At 53.0% G+C, this 19,278-nt stretch overlaps 2 protein-coding genes across 11 annotated transcripts in view; one reads left to right on the forward strand and one right to left on the reverse strand.

Annotated features, from left to right (window-relative positions):
- The first annotated feature begins 44 nt into the window (after positions 1–44).
- On the forward strand, positions 45–18,798 carry POLG (DNA polymerase gamma, catalytic subunit). 6 transcript variants are annotated; one of them, XR_004264419.1, is made up of 24 exons: positions 61–231; positions 953–1,743; positions 4,510–4,705; positions 6,004–6,171; positions 6,280–6,426; positions 6,557–6,636; positions 7,762–7,944; positions 8,048–8,199; positions 8,364–8,490; positions 9,607–9,843; positions 10,763–10,883; positions 11,094–11,180; positions 11,493–11,600; positions 12,069–12,229; positions 12,964–13,017; positions 13,126–13,243; positions 13,695–13,830; positions 13,946–14,192; positions 15,622–15,744; positions 15,876–16,044; positions 16,261–16,469; positions 17,164–17,265; positions 17,626–17,786; positions 18,300–18,798. XR_004264419.1 is itself a non-coding variant. In XM_032263905.1 (23 exons), the coding sequence occupies exons 2-23, from the start codon at positions 1,112–1,114 to the stop codon at positions 18,374–18,376; spliced, it is 3,693 nt and encodes a 1,230-aa protein (XP_032119796.1). In that variant the 5' UTR covers positions 45–219; positions 953–1,111; the 3' UTR covers positions 18,377–18,798. The 6 variants fall into 6 exon arrangements, 5 of the variants coding, with proteins under 5 accessions (XP_032119796.1, XP_032119795.1, XP_032119798.1 ...); XM_032263905.1 differs by lacking the exon at positions 17,164–17,265 and having other exon boundaries at positions 45–219; XM_032263904.1 differs by lacking the exon at positions 17,164–17,265.
- Positions 18,076–19,278, reverse strand: part of FANCI (FA complementation group I) — a 91,771-nt gene continuing 90,568 nt past the window's right edge. For all 5 annotated transcript variants that reach the window (XM_032263899.1, XM_032263901.1, XM_032263902.1 and 2 more), the window contains exons 38-39: positions 18,246–18,728; positions 18,076–18,213 (exon numbers count right to left, since the gene is read on the reverse strand). In XM_032263899.1, the coding sequence (XP_032119790.1) occupies positions 18,666–18,728 (63 nt within the window). In that variant the 3' untranslated portion in view covers positions 18,076–18,213; positions 18,246–18,665. The remainder of the gene's footprint in view (positions 18,214–18,245; positions 18,729–19,278) is intronic.

The following is a 19,278-nucleotide window of genomic DNA, read 5'->3' on the forward strand; positions in this document are numbered from 1 at the left end:
CACTCCATTGGCGGCCCTCCTATTGGTCGCGCTGGGAGTCTCAAGCTTGCCTCTCGGGCCGCCGCGGGACCAAGCCGGGCGCAGACGGGAAGTTGCGGCTGCCAGCGAGGCAGACCGGCCGGGCGGAGGCCACACGCCACCCGAGGCTGCGTAGGCCGCGCGGGGGGAGACGCTGCGCCGTGGACTCGGGGCCCGTGGAACCGCAGGCCGGGAAGCACCGTACGGACCGAGGTTTCCGGCGGGTTCGGCGGCGGGGAGGCCGGGTCGCTGAGCGGCGGCGCGGCCCCTCCCTTTCCAGTCAGGGAGCGAGGCCCTGAACAGGGCGGCGGCTGGTCCCAGGGCGCACCGCGGCGGCGCTGTCGGGTGCGGGCGGGCGGCGAGGCGCAGGGGGGGTGGCCGCCTTTGGCCGGCTGGGCCGGGGTCTGGGCGTGGGTGGGGGTCCCAAGAGACGGCGGCCCACCCTGGGGGTTCGAATCCGGGCCCCGGCCGTTCTCGACGTTAGGCCCTCGGGCCGCGCCTGTCGTGGTCATGGTAGCCCTGGGTTGCAGAGGGCTTGCCTGGAGCAGGGCCGCGCGACATAGGCTCCTGTGTCACCCAGACAGCAGCCCTGCGTGACAGGTGAAATTCGTAACCCCATCTCACGGAGTAGGATGTCGGGGCCTGAGGAGCTTGCCCAAGGTCGCACAGCTCCAGAGAGCCAGAAGCGGGTTCGAGTCTGCGCCCTTACTCGCTGCCCTCGGCTTACCCACGTGGGTCACCGACGGAGCTGCGTCGACTCGTTTCCCCAGGCGGGGTATTGACGTTTCCCAAGTTTTGAGCGTTAACAACAGAAAATGTACCTGAAGCCCCTGGCGCAGGGCCGGAGACGCAGTAAAGGCTCAAGGAATATTGACTGTGAACACACCTGTTACCTATATGGAAAATAACGCTTTATCTCCTCTGTCTCCTTTAGGATTTGGGGTGGAAGGCAGGCATGGTCAAGCCCATTTCACTGACTGGAGAGCGGAGACAGGACGTGTCTCTCTCCACGTCTTCCAGCCAGTAAGAGCAGCCAAGCTGGAGCCCAAAGCCAGGTGTTCTGACTCCCAGCGGGGGGGTCCCTGCACCAACCATGAGCCGCCTGCTCTGGAGGAAGGTGGCCGCCGGCGCCACCGTCGGGCCAGGGCTGGCTCCAGCTCCGGGGCGTTGGGGCTCCAGCTCCGTCCTCGCGTCCGACCCCAGCGACGGGCAGCGGCGGCAGCAGCCGCAGCAGCAGCCGCCGCAAGTGCCATCCTCGGAGGGCGGGCAGCTGCGGCACAACCCATTGCATATCCAGATGCTCTCGAGAGGGCTGCACGAGCAAATCTTCGGGCAAGGAGGGGAGATGCCCGGCGAGGCCGCGGTGCGCCGCAGCGTCGAGCACCTGCAGAAGCACGGGCTTTGGGGGCAGCCAGCCGCGCCCTTGCCCGACGTGGAGCTGCGCCTGCCGTCCCTTTACGGGGACAACCTGGACGAGCACTTCCGCCTCCTGGCCCAGAAGCAGAGCCTGCCCTACCTGGAGGCGGCCAACTCGCTGTTGCAGGCCCAGCTGCCCCCGCAGCCCCCGAGTTGGGCCTGGGCGGAGGGCTGGACCCGGTACGGCCCCGAGGGGGAGGCCGTACCCGTGGCCATCCCCGAGGAGCGGGCCCTGGTGTTCGACGTGGAGGTCTGCTTGGCAGAGGGAACTTGCCCCACATTGGCGGTGGCCATATCCCCCTCGGCCTGGTAAGTAGGGGGCGCGGTTGGGGACATACGCAGGCATGGGGGCCCAGCTGAATAGTTCGTTTTGGTGAAACTTTACTGAGGTCCTGTATGTGCTGGGTGCTCAAGTAGGGACTGCCGGTGTGAATTAAACAGACTAGACCCCTGCTTCTCTGGGACTGACACACTTTCTGGTGGGAAGATCACAGGCAGTAAGCAGATACCCAAGTTCATGTCAGGCAGTAAAGGCGGTGCAGAGAATCACAGAGCGCTGTACATGAGACCTGCAGAGGCCACTTAGGTCACCATGATTTGGTGCCTTTGCCCCTCCCCTGATAGCGTCATGAGAAGTTAGTGGAGGTCTGAGTTGTCAGTCATTTGAACAGTGTTTGTGTTTGGGGACCTATTGATTATTTTCAGCAGTAGAAAGCTCCTTTTCTTGGGACTGTCCCAGGCAGTATAGGACATTTAGCATCCCGAGACTTTCCCATAAAACGCCAGACCAAGCCCCACCCCCAATGTTTCCAGATGCCCCTTGAGGTGGCTTCTGGTTGACCACCCCTAGCTGAGAAGCATTGCTTCCTTCCCCCAGCCTTCCAAGCAGGCATTTTGGTCCCAAACAAGTATATCCAATCTCTCTTTTCTTTTTAAATAACTTTCTAAGTGCTACCCAAGTTTCTTTTTCAAACAATGATGGCAGTACTGTCTCTCCCCTTTTTTTATTCTTCATTCCAGGATTAAAATACTATTTACAACCTTAATGCTTTCAGGCATGGCCAGCAAAAAAAGTTGGCAGTTTCTTTATTCCTATTGGAAGCTACATCTTTGTAAAGAAAGCTGCGAAATGTTAAATATGCAGTTGAAAATGGTGAAAACATGGCTAAATAGATAAGGTAGGCATTAATGGCTGAAAAGAGCAAAACTGGATGATTCCACATTGATTGAGTTCCAGTTGCAATGAGAATCACACTATTTATGATATGTAACTTGATGGTCAAAGTAAAGGGGAATACCGGCCATCATTTGAAAAGATAAAGTAGGCTTTGGTGGCTGAAAGAAAATTAGGAAACCAGGGACAAGAAAGATGTGTTTTTGATCTGTTGGTCATTTTTGGCCAAGTTACCTAAAGTCCCCTTTTCTCTTCCTCCTCCTCCCTTTCTCTCCTTTTACTCCCCTCTCCCTCTCTGCCTTTCCCTCTCTGCCCTCATTCTCATTCCATTCTTGCCAGTGGTACTCGGGGCATTGCTTAGTTGGCCTGGGCTGATGCTGGGACCTTCCTCCTGGGAGTCTGGTGGGCGGGTGGGGGCCCCGTGGTGCCCTCGTAGCAGTCTACTTTGAACCCGGGCATGCCCCTGCCCCTTAACTGTATAGCATTAGGTCCTGGGCCAGCCTACAATTTCGAGTGGGAGGGAAAAGCCTTCGTCAGCTATGAGCCTCCCCCAGGGCAGCGCCCCAAAGGCTGTGAGTAGGGGCTTTGGCTATCAGCCTAGAGGGACATCTCTCTGGCCGTCAGTGTTTATGTAAGATTGACAGGAAAACTAGCATTAATGGCATGAATCCCTACTCATCTTAAATTTGGCCGCCGCCTCTTTAATCACAAATAAGCGTATAATAAATAAGATGGCTTCATGCACAGCTGTAGGGCTGCATCTTGACACCAGTGTGGCTTTTTAATGTAACTAAAGTCCCTGTTATCATCATGGCCTCAGCTATTTGGTATTCTTTAGCCTTTTTGTCTGTAGTGTTTTAAGGGCTTTGACATGCTGAATTAAAAATTGGGAGTGGGTTTCTTTCAGTCTCTTGGCTTATTTTCACCATGTGGAATATGAATTGGATTTTGCCAGGTTTAAAACTAGGAACCTCTTTTTGCTTTCTCTTTGAAAGAAGTTCGTTTTATATGTGTTGAATCTGTTGAAGCAGATACTCCTCTTCCCTTCCATAAAGGTTGCAAGGAGCTCCTTTGTAGCTGTGTTGTCCACATGCGGCCTCATCACTCACTGTGATGCTGAGTGAGCCTTGATTGTTAAGAACAGTCTGTGGTTTGCAACAGGCCTTTTCCCAGTGACCATTCCCCCACACCTAGCCTCATGGACGGAGCAAACTGCACCTTTTCCAGAATCAGTGTCGGCCCCCCAGCAGGCAGCACTCATCCCCTATCCCTCCACCCCCACCCTGTCACATGTGCATACATTTTCTCATTCCAGCACTTTTCCCTGGTCTCTCACTGAGAGTAGTTGCTTCTCCAAGGTGTGTGATTTGCTCTTTGTCCCCCAAAATCTTTTCAGCAGTGGGATGATTCATCCTGTACATGTGTGCAGCATTTGTCTTTTTCGCCACTTCAATTTAAAAAGTCTCCACCTTGGGTTCTGTTGTTATGTCTCTCTCCTTTACTAGCACTTTGAACAGTAGCTGGTTTGTGCTTATAGACACGAGGGGTTGAGCATGTTTATAAAACACCTCAGAGCCGGATGCAGACCCAGTGAACACTGGGCCTAGCAAACACCTCAGTGGCCCAGGCTATAATACCTGCATGTAGGTTTTGTAGCCTAGTATTTCCTTTTTTATGTGTGGAAGTTTAAAGAAGCTCTTGTAGCTCCTGCCCGCCAGCACCCCCTTCCCCCTCCCTTGCCCGACATACCTGACCTGTAGCTGTTGGAGTTAGGAGCACCCTTTGGTGTCACTTGTGTCCCCAGCTGCCAGTATGTGACCTGGCATGTGGTAGGTGTGTCGTGGGTGTTGTGGAAGTTTAATGTCTCCATGGTGAACCTGCCTGCCTCTCGCCTCCCTCAGGTATTCCTGGTGCAGCCGGCGGCTGGTGGAAGAGCGTTACTCTTGGACCAGCCAGCTGTCGCCGGCTGACCTCATCCCCCTGGAGATCCCTGCTGGTGCCAGCTGCCCCACCCAGAGAGACTGGCAGGAGAAGTTGGTGGTGGGGCACAACGTCTCGTTTGACCGAGCCCATGTCAGGGAGCAGTACCTGATCCAGGTAAGGTTCCTGGGGCCAGCTGAAGGTTCTGGCATGGGTTGCATGGGACAGGCCAGGAGCTCTGGTCTCAGTGGTTAGGGAAGGCACTGCTTTCCTGGGAGGAGCCCTTGTCTCAGTGATAGGGAAGACTCTGTTTTCCTGGCAAGTGTCTCTATTGCCTTTGCTGCAGCCACAAGGCCCGTCTGTTGACCAGCTATGCCTCTGGTCTTTGCCTCGCTGTTTATATCCCCAGGAAAGCCTGGTGTAGGATTTAAGTTTTCAGAGAGTAATAATGACCTTTTTCTCTGCGGCATTTTAGAGCTTAGTGTGGGTCTTGAAGGTTCTGAGCTACAGCCTGGGCTCCTACCTTAACCAGTGATGACTAGTGTGAGCTCCTTAACATCTCTCAGTCTTAGCTTTCTAGACTGAAAGAATGAAACCTCATGGGATTAATAGGAGGGTTGGAATAACGCCTGCGTGTCAGACACTCAGCACTCTGCCTGGTGTATACTAGTGAAATTCTTTTTTCTTTCTTTTTTTTTTTTTTTTTTTTTGAGACAGAGTCTCGCTCTTTCCCAGGCTGGAGTGCAGTGGCGCGATCTCGCCTCATTGCAACCTTCGTTTCCCAGGTTCAAGCAATTCTCCTGCCTCAGCCTCCTGAGTAGCTGGGATTACAGGCGCCTGCAACCATGGCCGGCTAATTTTTGTATTTTTAGTAGAGATGGGGTTTCACCATGCCGGTTGGGCTGGTCTCGAACTCCTGACTTCATGATCCACCTGCCTTGGCCTCCCATAGTGCTGGGATTACAAGCATGAGCCCCCATACCTGGCTAGTCATGGCAATTCTTAATTTTATGAAGTGTTTTTTTGTTGTATCTTTACAACAGCCCTAGGAGATAGTCCAGGCAGGGGAGAACAACCTTAGCCTATAGCTCAGATAGCCTTGTTGACAGGCCCGGGGCCACAGAGCTCTTGAGTGGCAGGTTGGGGCCAGACCAGATAGCCCTGAAAGCTTTGTTTTGGCCCCTCTGTTCCCAAGTTGCTCAGAGCTCTTGCTGGAAGCTGGGAAGGACTTGCACATTGGGATTGAACCAGGCCTGCATCTTAAAGGATGGCTAGGATTTGGGAAGGCAGGCCCCTTACAGGTGGTGGGGCAAGCATGCACAAGCATGAGGATTCTGTATTTTGTGCTGGAGGCTGTGTGCCGGGAGGGGAAGCTGTTTGAAGAGCTGAGGTAAGGCCGGAAGTCCAAACCATTAGGGAGTGGTGAGCTGGCCCCACACTTGCAGCCTCCCTCCTTTCCTCCTCCTCCTCCTCAGGGCTCCCGCATGCGCTTCCTGGACACCATGAGCATGCACATGGCCATCTCAGGGCTTAGCAGCTTCCAGCGCAGTCTGTGGATAGCAGCCAAGCAGGGCAAGCACAAGGCCCAGCGCCTCACAAAGCAAGACCAAAAGTCCCAGAGGAAAGCCAGAGGAGGTCCAGTGGTGAGAGTACACCGTGGGTGGGCAGGAACACGGTGCTTGGGACGCCCTCAGCAGCCCGTGTGACCTGAGGCCAAGCTGATCTGCCTGTTCCTTGCTCTGTTTCCCCAGATCTCATCCTGGGACTGGCTGAACATCAGCAGTGTCAACAGTCTGGCAGAGGTGCACAGCCTCTATGTAGGGGGGCCTCACTTAGAAAAGGAGCCTCGAGAGCTGTTTGTGAAGGGCAGCATGAAGGACATTCGTGAGAACTTCCAGGTATGGTGCTGCTGGAAGGGACTGGGGAGATGGGCTGTGGCACACCCCTAGCTGCCAGGCCTGATCCTGAGACCTGGTGGTGGTTCTGGGAAGGCCACCCAACTTGCACGTTCTTGTCACCTTTTGCCAGGACCTGATGCAGTACTGTGCCCAGGATGTGTGGGCCACCCATGAAGTTTTTCAGCAGCAGCTACCACTCTTCTTAGAGAGGTGAGGGGGAGCCCATGTGGGAATCTCTGGGAGTCAGTGTTCCTGGTCCCATGGCCCGCTGTAATCAGGTGGCATTGGTTCTTTCTCAGGTTGGGGACCTTAGCTTTTCTAGGCAGAAAGAATGGAGCCCTCTGTCCAGTGGTGTCCATCTGGGCCCTGGGCTCTGGATTTCTACAGAGGCCCCGGGAAGAGGGCCATGGGGCTTTGCTGTGTTTCCTGTGCATGTCCTGGTTTACCACACCCCTTCTGTGAAATAGATCCTGAGCCAAGGGTTTCACGTACATCGTGCTTATGTTTACTCAGGAGTCCATCTTCTGACCTGGCCCTTGTGTAGATCAAAATTTAGGTATATTTGTACCAAAGATATTGAAAGGAAAAAAAGGAAGGAAAATTTGGGTATAACTTTTGACTCCCGTAAAATTTAACTACTAATAGCTTACTGTTGGTCGGAAGCCTTAGTGATAACATAAACAATGAATATATATTTTGAATGTTGAATGTATTATATACTCTATTCTTAAGCCAGAAAAAAATGTTTTAAGAAAATCATGAGGAGAAAATATGTTTACTATTCATCAGGTGGAAGTTGATCATCATAAAGGTCTCCATCCTTGTCTTCACGTTGTGTAGGCTGGGGCGGGCGGGGGGGATGGTCTTGCTGTCACGGGTGGGTAACGCAGAAGAAAATAAGTGTGTAAGTGAACTTGCATGATCCAGACCTGTGTTGTTTAAGGTCACCTGTGTTTTACTGCGCAAGTTGTGAGGTTCGTGTGTGATGTTTTTCATGTATGGGATGTGTAGTACAGTGCCTGGCATTGCAGGCCATGTGCAACACATAGGCCATGTGTTGCAGGCATCTTCACTTTTGCCATTTGTATTTCCCACATTACCCCTGGGGATGGGATGTACTGTTTCCATTTGATAGATGAAAGAACTGAGGCTCTGAGAGATGGGGTGACTTAGGGATGAGTGACAGTAGAGCTGGGATTTAATCCCTTTTCTGTTTGACTTTTGAGCTATGCCATGTCGGTGGCTCGGTTGAGGCTTGCTAGAGCAGCTCAGGGATTGGGACAAAGTCTTGCGTCCTGTGGTCATTTATGGCAGCTCCTGGTGTTTGCCTCCAAGGTGTCCTCACCCAGTGACTCTGGCCGGCATGCTGGAGATGGGTGTCTCCTACTTGCCTGTCAACCAGAACTGGGAGCGTTACCTGGTGGAGGCACAGGGCACCTATGAGGAGCTCCAGCGAGAGATGAAGAAGTCATTGATGGACCTGGCCAATGACGCCTGCCAGCTGCTCTCAGGAGAGAGGTAGCTAGGCCTTGGGTGGGCAGGATCTAGGCAGGGGACTGGCAGGTGGGAGGCCTAGCCTTCGGCTCAGCCTTAGCCCTGCCCTAGTGGACTGGCTCTGTAGGTACAAAGAAGACCCCTGGCTCTGGGACCTGGAGTGGGACCTGCAAGAATTTAAGCAGAAGAAAGCTAGGAAGGTGAAGAAGGAGCCAGCCACAGCCAGCAAGTTGCCCATCGAGGGGACTGGGGCCCCTGGTGATCCCATGGATCAGGAAGGTGGGGAACATGGGCGGGAGGTAGGGCAGGGGTTGTCTGGGAAGGTCCTGTAATTGAGGGGGTCCTTGGAAAGGGGTGCTCCAGCCTTCTGGAGATGAGTGATGGGGGCAGGTCTTACTGAGAGTTCCTGCTCCTGTTCCTTATTATCTTCCCTACTCTCACAGACCTCGGTCCCCCCAGTGAGGAGGAGGAGTTTCAACAAGATGTTGCGGCCCGTGCCTGCTTGCAGAAGCTGAAGGGGACCACAGAGCTCCTACCCAAGCGGCCCCAGCACCTTCCTGGACACCCTGGGTGAGCCCTGCCCACCCCCGGTAGTGTATCTAGAGTCTAGCCTGTGCCATTCTCAGGACAGCCCTGATCTGGGTTCTGGCACAGAGGCAGCATGCACATATGCACTAGACCCACTGCCATTCATTCACACCATCTTCAGTCCTGTTCTCATTTGCTAATTCTGGACCAACTCACTGGGCTCTTTGAGCAGCACAGTGTTCTGAGTACCTGCTGTGCACTGGCCGTGGCAGCCACTGGGTGTACAGAGGAGAGCACGGCCCCTCCTCTTCAGTCCCAGGGCAGCCACTGGGTGTACAGACAGAGCACGGCCCCTCCTCTTCAGTCCCACGGCAGCCACTGGGTGTACAGACGGGAGCATGGCCCCTCCTCTCCAGTCGCAGGGCAGCCACTGGGTGTACAGACGGGAGCATGGCCCCTCCTCTCTAGTCCCGGGGCAGCCACTGGGTGTACAGATGACAGCATGCCTCCTCCTTTCCAGTGGCTCCTTTCTAGGAGGAGCCAGGCATGCTGATCAGCCAGTACAGCTAGTATCCATAGAGTGAGCAGTGTTGTAGTTCTGACTCTGCCTGGGGAAATAAGGCTTCCTTGAGAAGTTGTTCCTTCCTTTGAACCTCATAGGGTGGCAGAGATGAGAAAAAGGGCAGCAGGGTGCCAGCTTTGCACTTGCCTGACCCTGAGAGCAAGTGTCCTGGGTGCCTTGCTAGCATCAGCTGGGCTCAGCCCTGGTGAACAGCCTATACTAGAGAACCCAGAAGAACTGGCGTTTCTCTAGAGGAGTGGGGAGGTCAGATCTGCTCCCTCCTCTGGCCAGAGTTACCCCAGATAAAATGGAGCTTGGGAAGGAGCCCTGTCCTGGGCCAGGGTATGCTTCTGTGTCCTGGCTTCTGACTAGTCCATTGGGACTGAGTGTCTTTCCTTTTGAAATACTCTCTTGGAGGCTTCCATGGGGGTCCTGGCTAAAGCATCCCAGAGGAGGGGGATGGTGGCTTTAGGCTGTAGTCACTAGAAAGCCCCAGGACTCTGGAGGGTGGGTGGGGCACATCCTGGAAGAGAGAACCTTCCCCCCAGCAACTGCCCTTACTGTTGTGACACTACTGTCTTCCTGGTGGGACGTAGATGGTACCGGAAGCTCTGCCCCCGGCTAGACGACCCTGCGTGGACCCCAGGCCCCAGCCTCCTCAGTCTGCAGATGCGGGTCACACCTAAACTCATGGCACTGACCTGGGATGGCTTCCCTTTGCACTACTCAGAGCGTCATGGCTGGGGCTACCTAGTACCTGGGAGGCGGGACAACCTGGCCAAGCTGCTGGCAGGCCCCACCCCAGAGTCTGCTGGGGTGGTCTGCCCCTACAGGTAAGGCTCAGGCCCAGGGGCGGAAGGGGCTGGAGTCTAGGGAGCCTTTCCCCTGGCTGGTCAGCTCAGGCTGATGGGAGGAGTTTGGGTTCAGGAGTCCAGATTCAGAAGAAGAAAACAAAAGAGTCTGGGTTCAGGTTTTTTTCCGTGGCTCCCCTTACCCTTTGGGTCTCAGAGCCCTAGTAGGGATTATGTTGAGACAATCAGAGTGAGGAGGACTGAAAGACCTACTCTTGGGCACAGCACAGCTGCCTTCACAGGAACATGCAGAGAGCTGTTGAAGATGGCAGGGAGATGGGCTTTTCAAAAAGTGTATATAATTTGAATGAAAATTATGGACCAAGCAGTGCTTCCCTCGTTTGTTCCCCAGGGAGCCTCGTGACCTAGAATGGTTGTCCCCATGTTGTAGTTGACCAGGGCTCAGCTACTTGTTTGAGATTGCAGACCCTGAACTTTGAAAAGGAGGTGTTGGGGAGAAACTTACAAGGGCCCCAGAGTTAAGAGTTCTGGCTCTGCAGGGCGGCCTAAGTTCCTTGTGGAGCTGTCAGACAAAAGGGGATGGGACTGGCCTTGTTCCTTTGAGCCCAAGGGTGGGTGAGCTGGCAGGAGCCAGCCTGTAGCTGGGCCCTGGGTCCTGTCCTCCCAGCTGTGCTCTCAGAGCTTGTCTTGAGACAGCAGCTCTGTAGTGTAAGGGAAACTTGGATTTGAGTGAGACGAGCTTCAAACCCCAGCCTGCTGCCAGGGTGCTGACATTTTCAGTTTGTCAGTCCCTGTCTAAAGGCCAGGGGAAGTGCTGTCTGGTTCTGCCACAGAGCTGATTCTGGGGACTAAACAAAGGGAACTGTGGAAGGCACCAGCAAGCTGCCAGGCTGAGTGGGCATCTGGTAATCAGAGGCTGCTGCTGCTGTTCTCTGCCCAGAGCCATCGAGTCCCTGTACAGGAAGCACTGTCTCGAACAGGGGAAGCAGCAGCTGACACCCCAGGAGGCCGGCCTGGCTGAGGAGTTCCTGTTCACTGACAATAGCACCATGTGGCAGACGGTAAGGGCAGGCTCTGAACCTGAGGTTTGGGGAGGGAAGATCTCTGTACTCCATCTACCCAGGGAAGGGGCAGCCTTTTGGGTGGGAGGCTGGCACTGGTGGCTCACTCCTGACTGGCCTGGGCTGTGTGAGTGCCATGCAGGGAGGGGCTGGTAGATTGGGGCCTACCTAGTCTTCTGCTTCACTCACTTGGTCCTTGGGCCCATCCAGCTGGAAGAACTGGATTACTTAGAAGTGGAGGCTGAGGCCAAGATGGAGAATTTGCGAGCTGCAGTGCCAGGTCAACCCCTAGCTCTGGTGAGCAGGGCACCTCCTCAGGGGTTCTCTGGGTGGGTTCTGGTGGCAAGGGCTTTCTCTTGCCTGCGTAGCTTTTCCCAGCCAGAGTTCCCTGGGAGTTCCTTGGGTCTTGGGGGGCTGGAGATGCCACCATGCCCCTGGGAGGCCCCACACATGTTGGAGGCCAAGGAGATAGCCTGAGACCTCATGGCCATCATGTCATTTCCCAGCTGATGATGACAATTTTAGGCCCTTTTCCCACCCGCTACCCCCTGGCCCTTGCTGAATGCAGGTGCTGGAGCAGGGCCTGATCTAGGTGTATGGCCCCCACAGACTGCCCCTGGTGGCCCCAAGGACAGCCAGCCCACCTATCACCATGGCAACGGACCTTACAATGATGTGGATGTCCCTGGCTGCTGGTTTTTCAAACTGCCTCACAAGGTGTGTCATGGGTCATGGCCTGTCTCGTGGTGTCCCCTGTGCTTAGGGCCCACAGCAGGCCTTCAGGTCACACACCTGACACTGTCCTTTTTGTGGAAATGACTAGTAGTGGGACAGAATATGATTTCAGGCACATACTGTCATCGCTCAGCTTTTGTTTTTCTAATGAAAGTCAGGTGGGAAGGGGCATGGTGGTGGAATTAAATGCTATGGGGTATGTCATATGTCTGGCACCACATCTGGTACATGATAGGTTCTGCTGACTTGACTTATGAGGGGATCCAGGTTTGCTCATGTCTGGGTCTTTGGGGTGGGGGGGGCGTGCGTGCGTGAGTGATGCAATCAGGGATTTGCCTCAGGCTGCTGAGGTTCTGGGCTCAGTGTTGGGAGAAGGCAGGTGCTCATGTTGGATCCCCATCCAGGGGTCTGCCACCTGCCTCCAGGCCCTGCTTCCTTTGCTCTGTCCAGGATGGTAATAACTATAATGTGGGAAGCCCCTTTGCCAAGGACTTCCTGCCCAAGATGGAGGATGGCACCCTGCAGGCTGGCCCAGGAGGTGCCAGTGGGCCCCGTGCCCTGGAAATCAACAAAATGATTTCTTTCTGGAGGAACGCCCATAAACGTATCAGGTGGGCCACCCTGGGAGGAGTCCTGGGACTCCTTTCCCCCTCTTCCACCCGGGGATCCCTGGTTAACTCTGGATTCCCACAGAGGGCCAGCCTAGATATGGTCTAGAGGGCTGGCTACTTTTGGTCCTGTGCCATGGACCTCGGGCAAGTCTCCCTCCAGCCTGTTTCCTTGTTTATGTAAAAAAAAAAAAAAAAAAAAAAAAAAATCCTGCTGTCAGACCATGAGAGCCCTTGGTAGCTCCGAGAATCCCTTTGTGTAACTGCTAGAGCCATGATATGGATATGGCTGAGGACTGTGGAGAGCTGGTGGCCTGTAAGCCCTGTTGGGGCTGGGAGCTGGCTCTTGTAGTCTGGAATGGCAAACGTATTAATCTTGAAGGCCATTTCCAAGGCAGTTGTGGCCACTGACACACTCTCGTGAACAGAGTGGGTGTTGGGATGGTGAAGTTGGCCTTGGGTGTAGGAAGAGGCAGTGGTGGAAGGGGCGCCTCATGGATCCCTCCAGAGAAGAGTAGAAGCTCACTTGGAGGCCTGGCCAGTTCCCAGATGGCTTATGCTCTTGATTGGTGTATCTGTCATAGGGCCTGAGGCCTGGGTTGAGCCTGAGTCCAGTGAGTGAGGCTGGGTAATGGGTATAGCAGGCCTGGAGCGGGGCAGGTAAGGGCTGTGGTGGGATGGGGGGTAGATTCTGCTTCCTGTGGCTGTGCTGAGCCTCCCTCTGTCTGTACCCACAGTTCCCAGATGGTGGTGTGGCTGCCCAGGTCAGCTCTGCCCCGTGCTGTGATCAGGTATGGCCTACTGAGTGGCTGCAGGGATAGGAGAACTGAGGAGGGGTGGTAGGTCCTAGGGCCAAAGCAACCTGCTAAGATCCATCTCTTTTCCCTGCATCCCGCCAGGCACCCCGACTATGATGAGGAAGGCCTCTATGGGGCCATCCTGCCTCAAGTGGTGACCGCCGGCACCATCACTCGCCGGGCTGTGGAGCCCACGTGGCTGACTGCCAGCAATGCCCGGGTACGTGTCCTTCCTTCCCCAGGTCTGTGGAAACTGGGATCTGAGGGCCTTTCGGTATTTAGCGAGGAGCGTGAAAAGGACCCTATGATCTGGGTCAGGCAGGACCCTAGTTCAGATCTGGTGTCATGACTCTTATCCACTCCTTGGGTAAATGTGTTCTGGGCACCCTTCCTGGCCAGACAATGACAGGCACAATAGCTACAGCGATCATAGACTTTAGATGGGACCTTATATGTGAGGGTCCTGGCAGGGCGCTAGGCACAGAGCAGATTCTTTTCCTGTCACCCCAGTTGCTGAGAGGGGCTGTCTCTGGAACTGGAGATTCAGCAGTGCTGTCTGGCATTCTCTAAAGCCATCCATCCCCTCAAGAAAGGCTCCAGTTCTTTCTTAGTCAACTCTGGCTCCAGGAATGGGGTTGGAGTCTCATTGGGGTATCTCCCTCTTCCCACAGCCTGACCGAGTAGGCAGTGAGTTGAAAGCCATGGTGCAGGCCCCACCTGGCTACACCCTTGTGGGTGCCGATGTGGACTCCCAAGAGCTGTGGATTGCCGCTGTGCTTGGAGACGCCCACTTTGCCGGCATGCATGGTGAGCAGGAGCCGGGGTCGGGGCAGCCCAGCCCCTCAGGTAGCGTATCCACAGTTGTGATGGACATTGGGCAGATGTTCCTGAGCTTCCTTTCTCATTCCTGCGTGTCTTCTAGGCTGCACAGCCTTTGGGTGGATGACACTGCAGGGCAGGAAGAGCAGGGGCACGGATCTACACAGCAAGACAGCCACCACCGTCGGCATCAGCCGAGAGCATGCCAAAGTCTTCAACTATGGCCGCATCTATGGTGCCGGGCAGCCCTTTGCTGAGCGCTTACTAATGCAGTTCAACCACCGGCTCACACGGCAGGAGGCAGCTGAGAAGGCCCAGCAGATGTATGCTGTCACCAAGGGCCTCCGCCGGTGAGGGTCCCTCTCCTGTCCACTTTAACACTCAGAACCCAAGGCCTACTTTACTGCTTTTTAGTACTTCATCTGATCTGTCTCCTGCCCATTGCTTGAACCCCCACCTAGCGCCTCTCCTTCCACACCTGTGTGACCTAGCTCCAGGATGATTTGTCCTGTTGTGACGTGTGCTTGCCAGCCTTAAACAGATTTCCCTCATGGGAGTAAAGCCATACTTTTGGTATACTGTCACCAGGTGGTAGCATCTTGACAATTCTGATTATGCTGCATAAATAATAATGTAGGGGTTGCAAACTCAGATGCCTCCAGGGAGCGAAAGCAAATGGAGTGGGCGGAAGACAGGAGTTGACAGGAGGGTGCTGTGGCAAATGAGCATGTAGGCTGCTGTTGATACGGGAGAAAGCATTACCAGGCCTCCAGATTACTTAGCCTAGTTCGCAAAGTACTGCATACTGTGTACTCAGGGCCTTAGCAGGCTTTCTGGAGGGTTCCAAAAGCGTGAGGGAGGAGAGCTGCAACTTCCTTACATATATATAATACAGTGTCCACATTGAATTAGCTGGCTTATTCTCATGAACAACTAAAGTTAAGTATGTGATAAATGATGTAGTGGTTGGTGACTGTAAATGCAGGAAAGAGCAGCTGAGCGTCCTCCAGAGTTGATAAAGCAATGCTGGGTAAGGCTCGTACCGTGAGCACGACTGTAAATGCAGGAAAGGGAGCCAAGTATCATCCAGAATGGTTGAAATGAGGTCGGTAGGGCTCGTACTGTGGGCAGCATGTGCTGGTGGAGGCGAGCAAGGTGGTGGGGCTTTAGTTGTGGACACCTTTGAAAGTGTCACAGGAGTTTGACTGTGGGCGCAGGTGGTAGAAGCCCTGGAACTTCTTTGTGCAAGTGAGTGACATGTCTCTGGAGCCTTGAAGCAACAAGGCTTGTGATGTCTGCAGGTTAGATGGAAGTTGGGAATCTAGGGTCATGGCAGTTGAGAAGGGTAAGTTGGGCCTGGCTATTGTGTTTTCTGCTTCTGCGAATGCCTCCTCCCCTTCAGGGAGTAGCCTGTTCTTACCCTGTATCCCCAAATCTGGAGTGATGGCCCTTGCTGCCTTCTGAATAAAAGGCTGGTGTTGGGCATTGGGCAATGCAGAGTGTAAGGAAACAGGACCACAGGAATAGTGGCCTCGCGTGCTGGAATCTTTGTCCTTTATTGGGCTCCTGTCTGGGTTGCATCTCCTCCTAGCTCCGTGACCCTAGGCAAGGCACTTAGCCTCTCTGAGCCTGTTTCTTGCTCTGAAGACAAGCCTTAAGGGGACTGGCTTGATGCCAGTGTTTTTGAAAATTGAGTGATATGTGAACACTCCTTATCAAGGTAGTAGTGTGGCACAGGAAACGCTCCTGTGGGAATGACGGTGTTAACACTTTCCCCAGGTATCGGCTGTCAGAGGAGGGTGAGTGGCTGGTGAGGGAGCTACACCTCCCAGTGGACAGGACTGAGGGTGGCTGGATTTCGCTGCAGGATCTGCGCAAGGTCCAGAGAGAAACTTTAAGGAAGTAAGAACCTTCTTTGTGTTAAGGATGAAAGGAGGGGGGAGGGGTCTGGGCTTGCCCCAGAAGAGCTTAGATGCTTTTTCAGCTTTGAGATGCTGAAAGACAAACTCTCCCCTCTGTTTCTGGTCCCTTAGGTCACGTTGGAAGAAGTGGGAGTTGGTTGCTGAACGGGCTTGGAGGGGGGGCACAGAGTCAGAGATGTTCAATAAGCTTGAGAGCATCGCTACGTCTGACATACCATGCACCCCGGTTCTGGGCTGCCGCATCAGTCGAGCCCTGGAGCCCTCGGCTGTTCAGGGAGAGGTATCTTGCCACCTTCGGAGCAAGGGTGGGTGGGTGGACCAGGGAGAGCAGGGCAGAGCTCCCTGTGGACCTTACCAGGGTTTGTCAGTAGGGCTGGAGTGATGCTTGTCTTGGGGCTTCTACCCTAGAGCCCTAGAGTTAGAAGGTTGGGTAGGGCTCACGGGTAGTTGGTATGTAGCAAAGTCCCTCTCACCTCTGCCTCCCTTCTCTCTGCAGTTTATGACCAGCCGTGTGAATTGGGTGGTGCAGAGCTCTGCTGTTGACTACTTACACCTCATGCTTGTGGCCATGAAGTGGCTGTTTGAGGAGTTTGCCATAGATGGGCGCTTCTGCATCAGCATCCATGACGAGGTTCGCTACCTGGTGCGGGAGGAGGACCGCTACCGTGCTGCCCTGGCCCTGCAGATCACCAACCTCTTGACCAGGTAAGCGGGGCCTGTGGCCTCTCTGGCCTGGCCATATGCTCCGGGTGAGAGCTCCTTGGCCCAGACTGGGTAGTTTTGAGTTTTCATCCCCCTTTTAAAAGCTTAGAGAAGTCCTAAAAAAGAGTTGTCTCAATTTTTTAAAAAAGATTTCTTGGGTTTGAAAATGTCAAATACCACGACTGATCATTGAGGAAGAGTGAGGTTAGGGGAATTGTTCCAATGGATGATACTCACACTTTTCAGTTTTGAAAATCAAATGACAGCAGCCTTTTCTCATTTCACAGGGAATTGAGATGTTTTTCTTTCACCCATAAATGTTTTCTTAAGTGCCAAAAGTTTGTTATTTGACTGCTAACAGAAAACATTATTCATGGGGACACTCATGTGATTTTTAAAATATCTTTTCTATATTGAGTTGTATTTTTTTTTTTTTTTTGAGACGGAGTTTTGCTCTTGTTACCCAGGGTGGAGTGCAATGGCACGATCTCGGCTCACCGCAACCTCCGCCTCCTGGGTTCAGGCAATTCTCCTGCCTCAGCCTCCTGAGTAGCTGGGATTACAGGCACACGCCACCACGCCCAGCTGAATTTTTGTATTTTTAGTAGAGACGGGGTTTCACCATGTTGACCAGGATGGTCTCGATCTCTTGACCTCGTGATCCACCGCGCCCAGCCGAGTTGTATTTTTTTTATAGTAAAATTCCTAGTTCATATGGACGAATTAAATGATATTACTGTTCCATGTTGATCTACCACTCAGAACCAGTTTGGGAACCATGATCTATCCTGATTAATGGGTAAATAACAGATGTTTACGATATTCAACATTGTTCCCATTGCCCTCTTCATCATCTCTGGGGGGTTATGCTTAACAAATCTAAAAGTCCTCATTTATGCCTCAAACTCTAGCCCAATAATTGGAAGTGATTTCTTTGATCAAAATGGGGGGAAAAGTGTGTGTGGAGTCCATAATTGCATTTTAGTATCTCAGTGGGAGGTTAGGCTGCTGGATAGAAGACAGTGCTGGCCCTTCACTTTCTTGACTTAGCTAAGTGAACAGATGGGGTATAAGTAAGGGGTATGGGGTCGGTGCCCTAGGAGTGATGATCTCTTCACAGGAGGGGCATGACTGTGAGAGGAGATTGGGTCTCTTTCAGGTGCATGTTTGCCTACAAGCTGGGTCTGAATGACTTGCCCCAGTCAGTCGCCTTTTTCAGTACAGTCGATATTGACCGGTGCCTCAGGAAGGAAGTGACCATGGATTGTAAAACCCCTTCCAACCCAACTGGGATGGAAAGGAGATACGGGATTCCCCAGGGTGAGCACAACACACTTGTTCCTCATTACACATAGGATTGGATGTGGACTAGAAAGTGGGTCTTGGAGAACAGGAAACTTGGGGGCCCCAGGGAATCACTCTTGACGCATGCTATATTCTAAGCTAATTGCAGTTTCTAAGGTGCCCTGTGTCCAGAGTGATTGTGACATGATCTTTCAAAAATACAGACAGCAGAGCTTCAAATAGTCCACCTGTACCTGTCCCCCACTTCAGCCACACCAGAAGTATGTTTAGGTGACAGAAAACAAACTTTCCTTTAACTACCAAACAAGTAAATCAGAAAGCTTTTTTTATATTTAAAATGTACCTCAGATAGACTATTTTATATACAAAGAAAACAGACCCTCTTAACATGTAACATTACCATTCGTCGCACTGCTCTCAACCTTTCTGTCTCCTTTCTGACCTTCACATTAAGCTCCTCTGCTCACTTCTGACCTCTCAGTTACAGTTCTAGAGGTGGCATCCTAACCAATTTGCACTGTCTTTCAGGTGAAGCGCTGGATATTTACCAGATAATTGAACTCACCAAAGGCTCCTTGGAAAAACGAAGCCAGCCTGGACCATAGCCCTGCCCTAGAGGCTGTATTTGCTCCCGTGGAGCTTCATCGGGCAGCTCAGGCTCCCAAACTCAGGCTTTCAGCTGTGCTTTTCGCAGAAGGGCTTGCCTAAGGCCAGCCATTTTTCAGTAGCAGGACCTGCCAAGAAGATTCCTTCTAACGGAAGGTGCAGTTGAATTCAGTGGGTTCAGAACCAAGATGCCAGCATTGGTGTGGGCTATAGGATGAGGGGCATTGTTGTTTGTTGGTGAAAAACGAAGCAAAAGCCCCAAAGTTCACATTAACTCAGGCATTTCAATTATTTTTTCCTTCTCTTCTTGGCTGGTTCTTTGTTCTGTTCCCCATGCTCTGATGCAGTGCCCTAGAAGGGGAAAGAAGTAATGCTCTAATGTGATCAACCTGCTCCAAGGCAGTGGAAATAAAAAGAAAAAACAAACACCTCTTTATCTTCTCATCAAAGCCTGTGTTAGTCATGCTTTCCCCCTTTCCCACTCACAGGAGTCCTCCAAAGTGTAGTGTAAGGCAGTGCCAACTCCTCCTCTTAGGACTTTTGCTATACTGAGGGACGGAATGACAGAAGAAGCCATTGGCATCAAAATGGCCACTTGACTCAGTGCTGCTGCCAAGTGGGTAAAGGAGTGGATGGGAGCCTGGAGTGTGATCATCTGAAGAAGGCATGTTCCAAATCCTTGAGAAGCCAGAAATCCAGGGCACTTGCATGTAAACTTCCAATTCAGAAATGGGAGTGGGTCACTGATTTGCTACTTACTAGACAAACCTCAGATGAAAACTGTAGGTGCTAGAAGTAAGGAAACCTTGGGCTTTGTTTCGAAGATGTTGCATGGATGGGGGTGTGGTACTGTAGGAGTAAAGGGAGAGGGACAAACTGCAGGGGAAAAGGATAAGCAACT

Source organism: Sapajus apella, unplaced genomic scaffold (genome assembly GCF_009761245.1).
Source record: "Sapajus apella isolate SASKATOON/1434 unplaced genomic scaffold, GSC_monkey_1.0 scaffold139, whole genome shotgun sequence".
In the NCBI taxonomy this organism is placed as follows: Eukaryota; Metazoa; Chordata; class Mammalia; order Primates; family Cebidae; genus Sapajus; species Sapajus apella.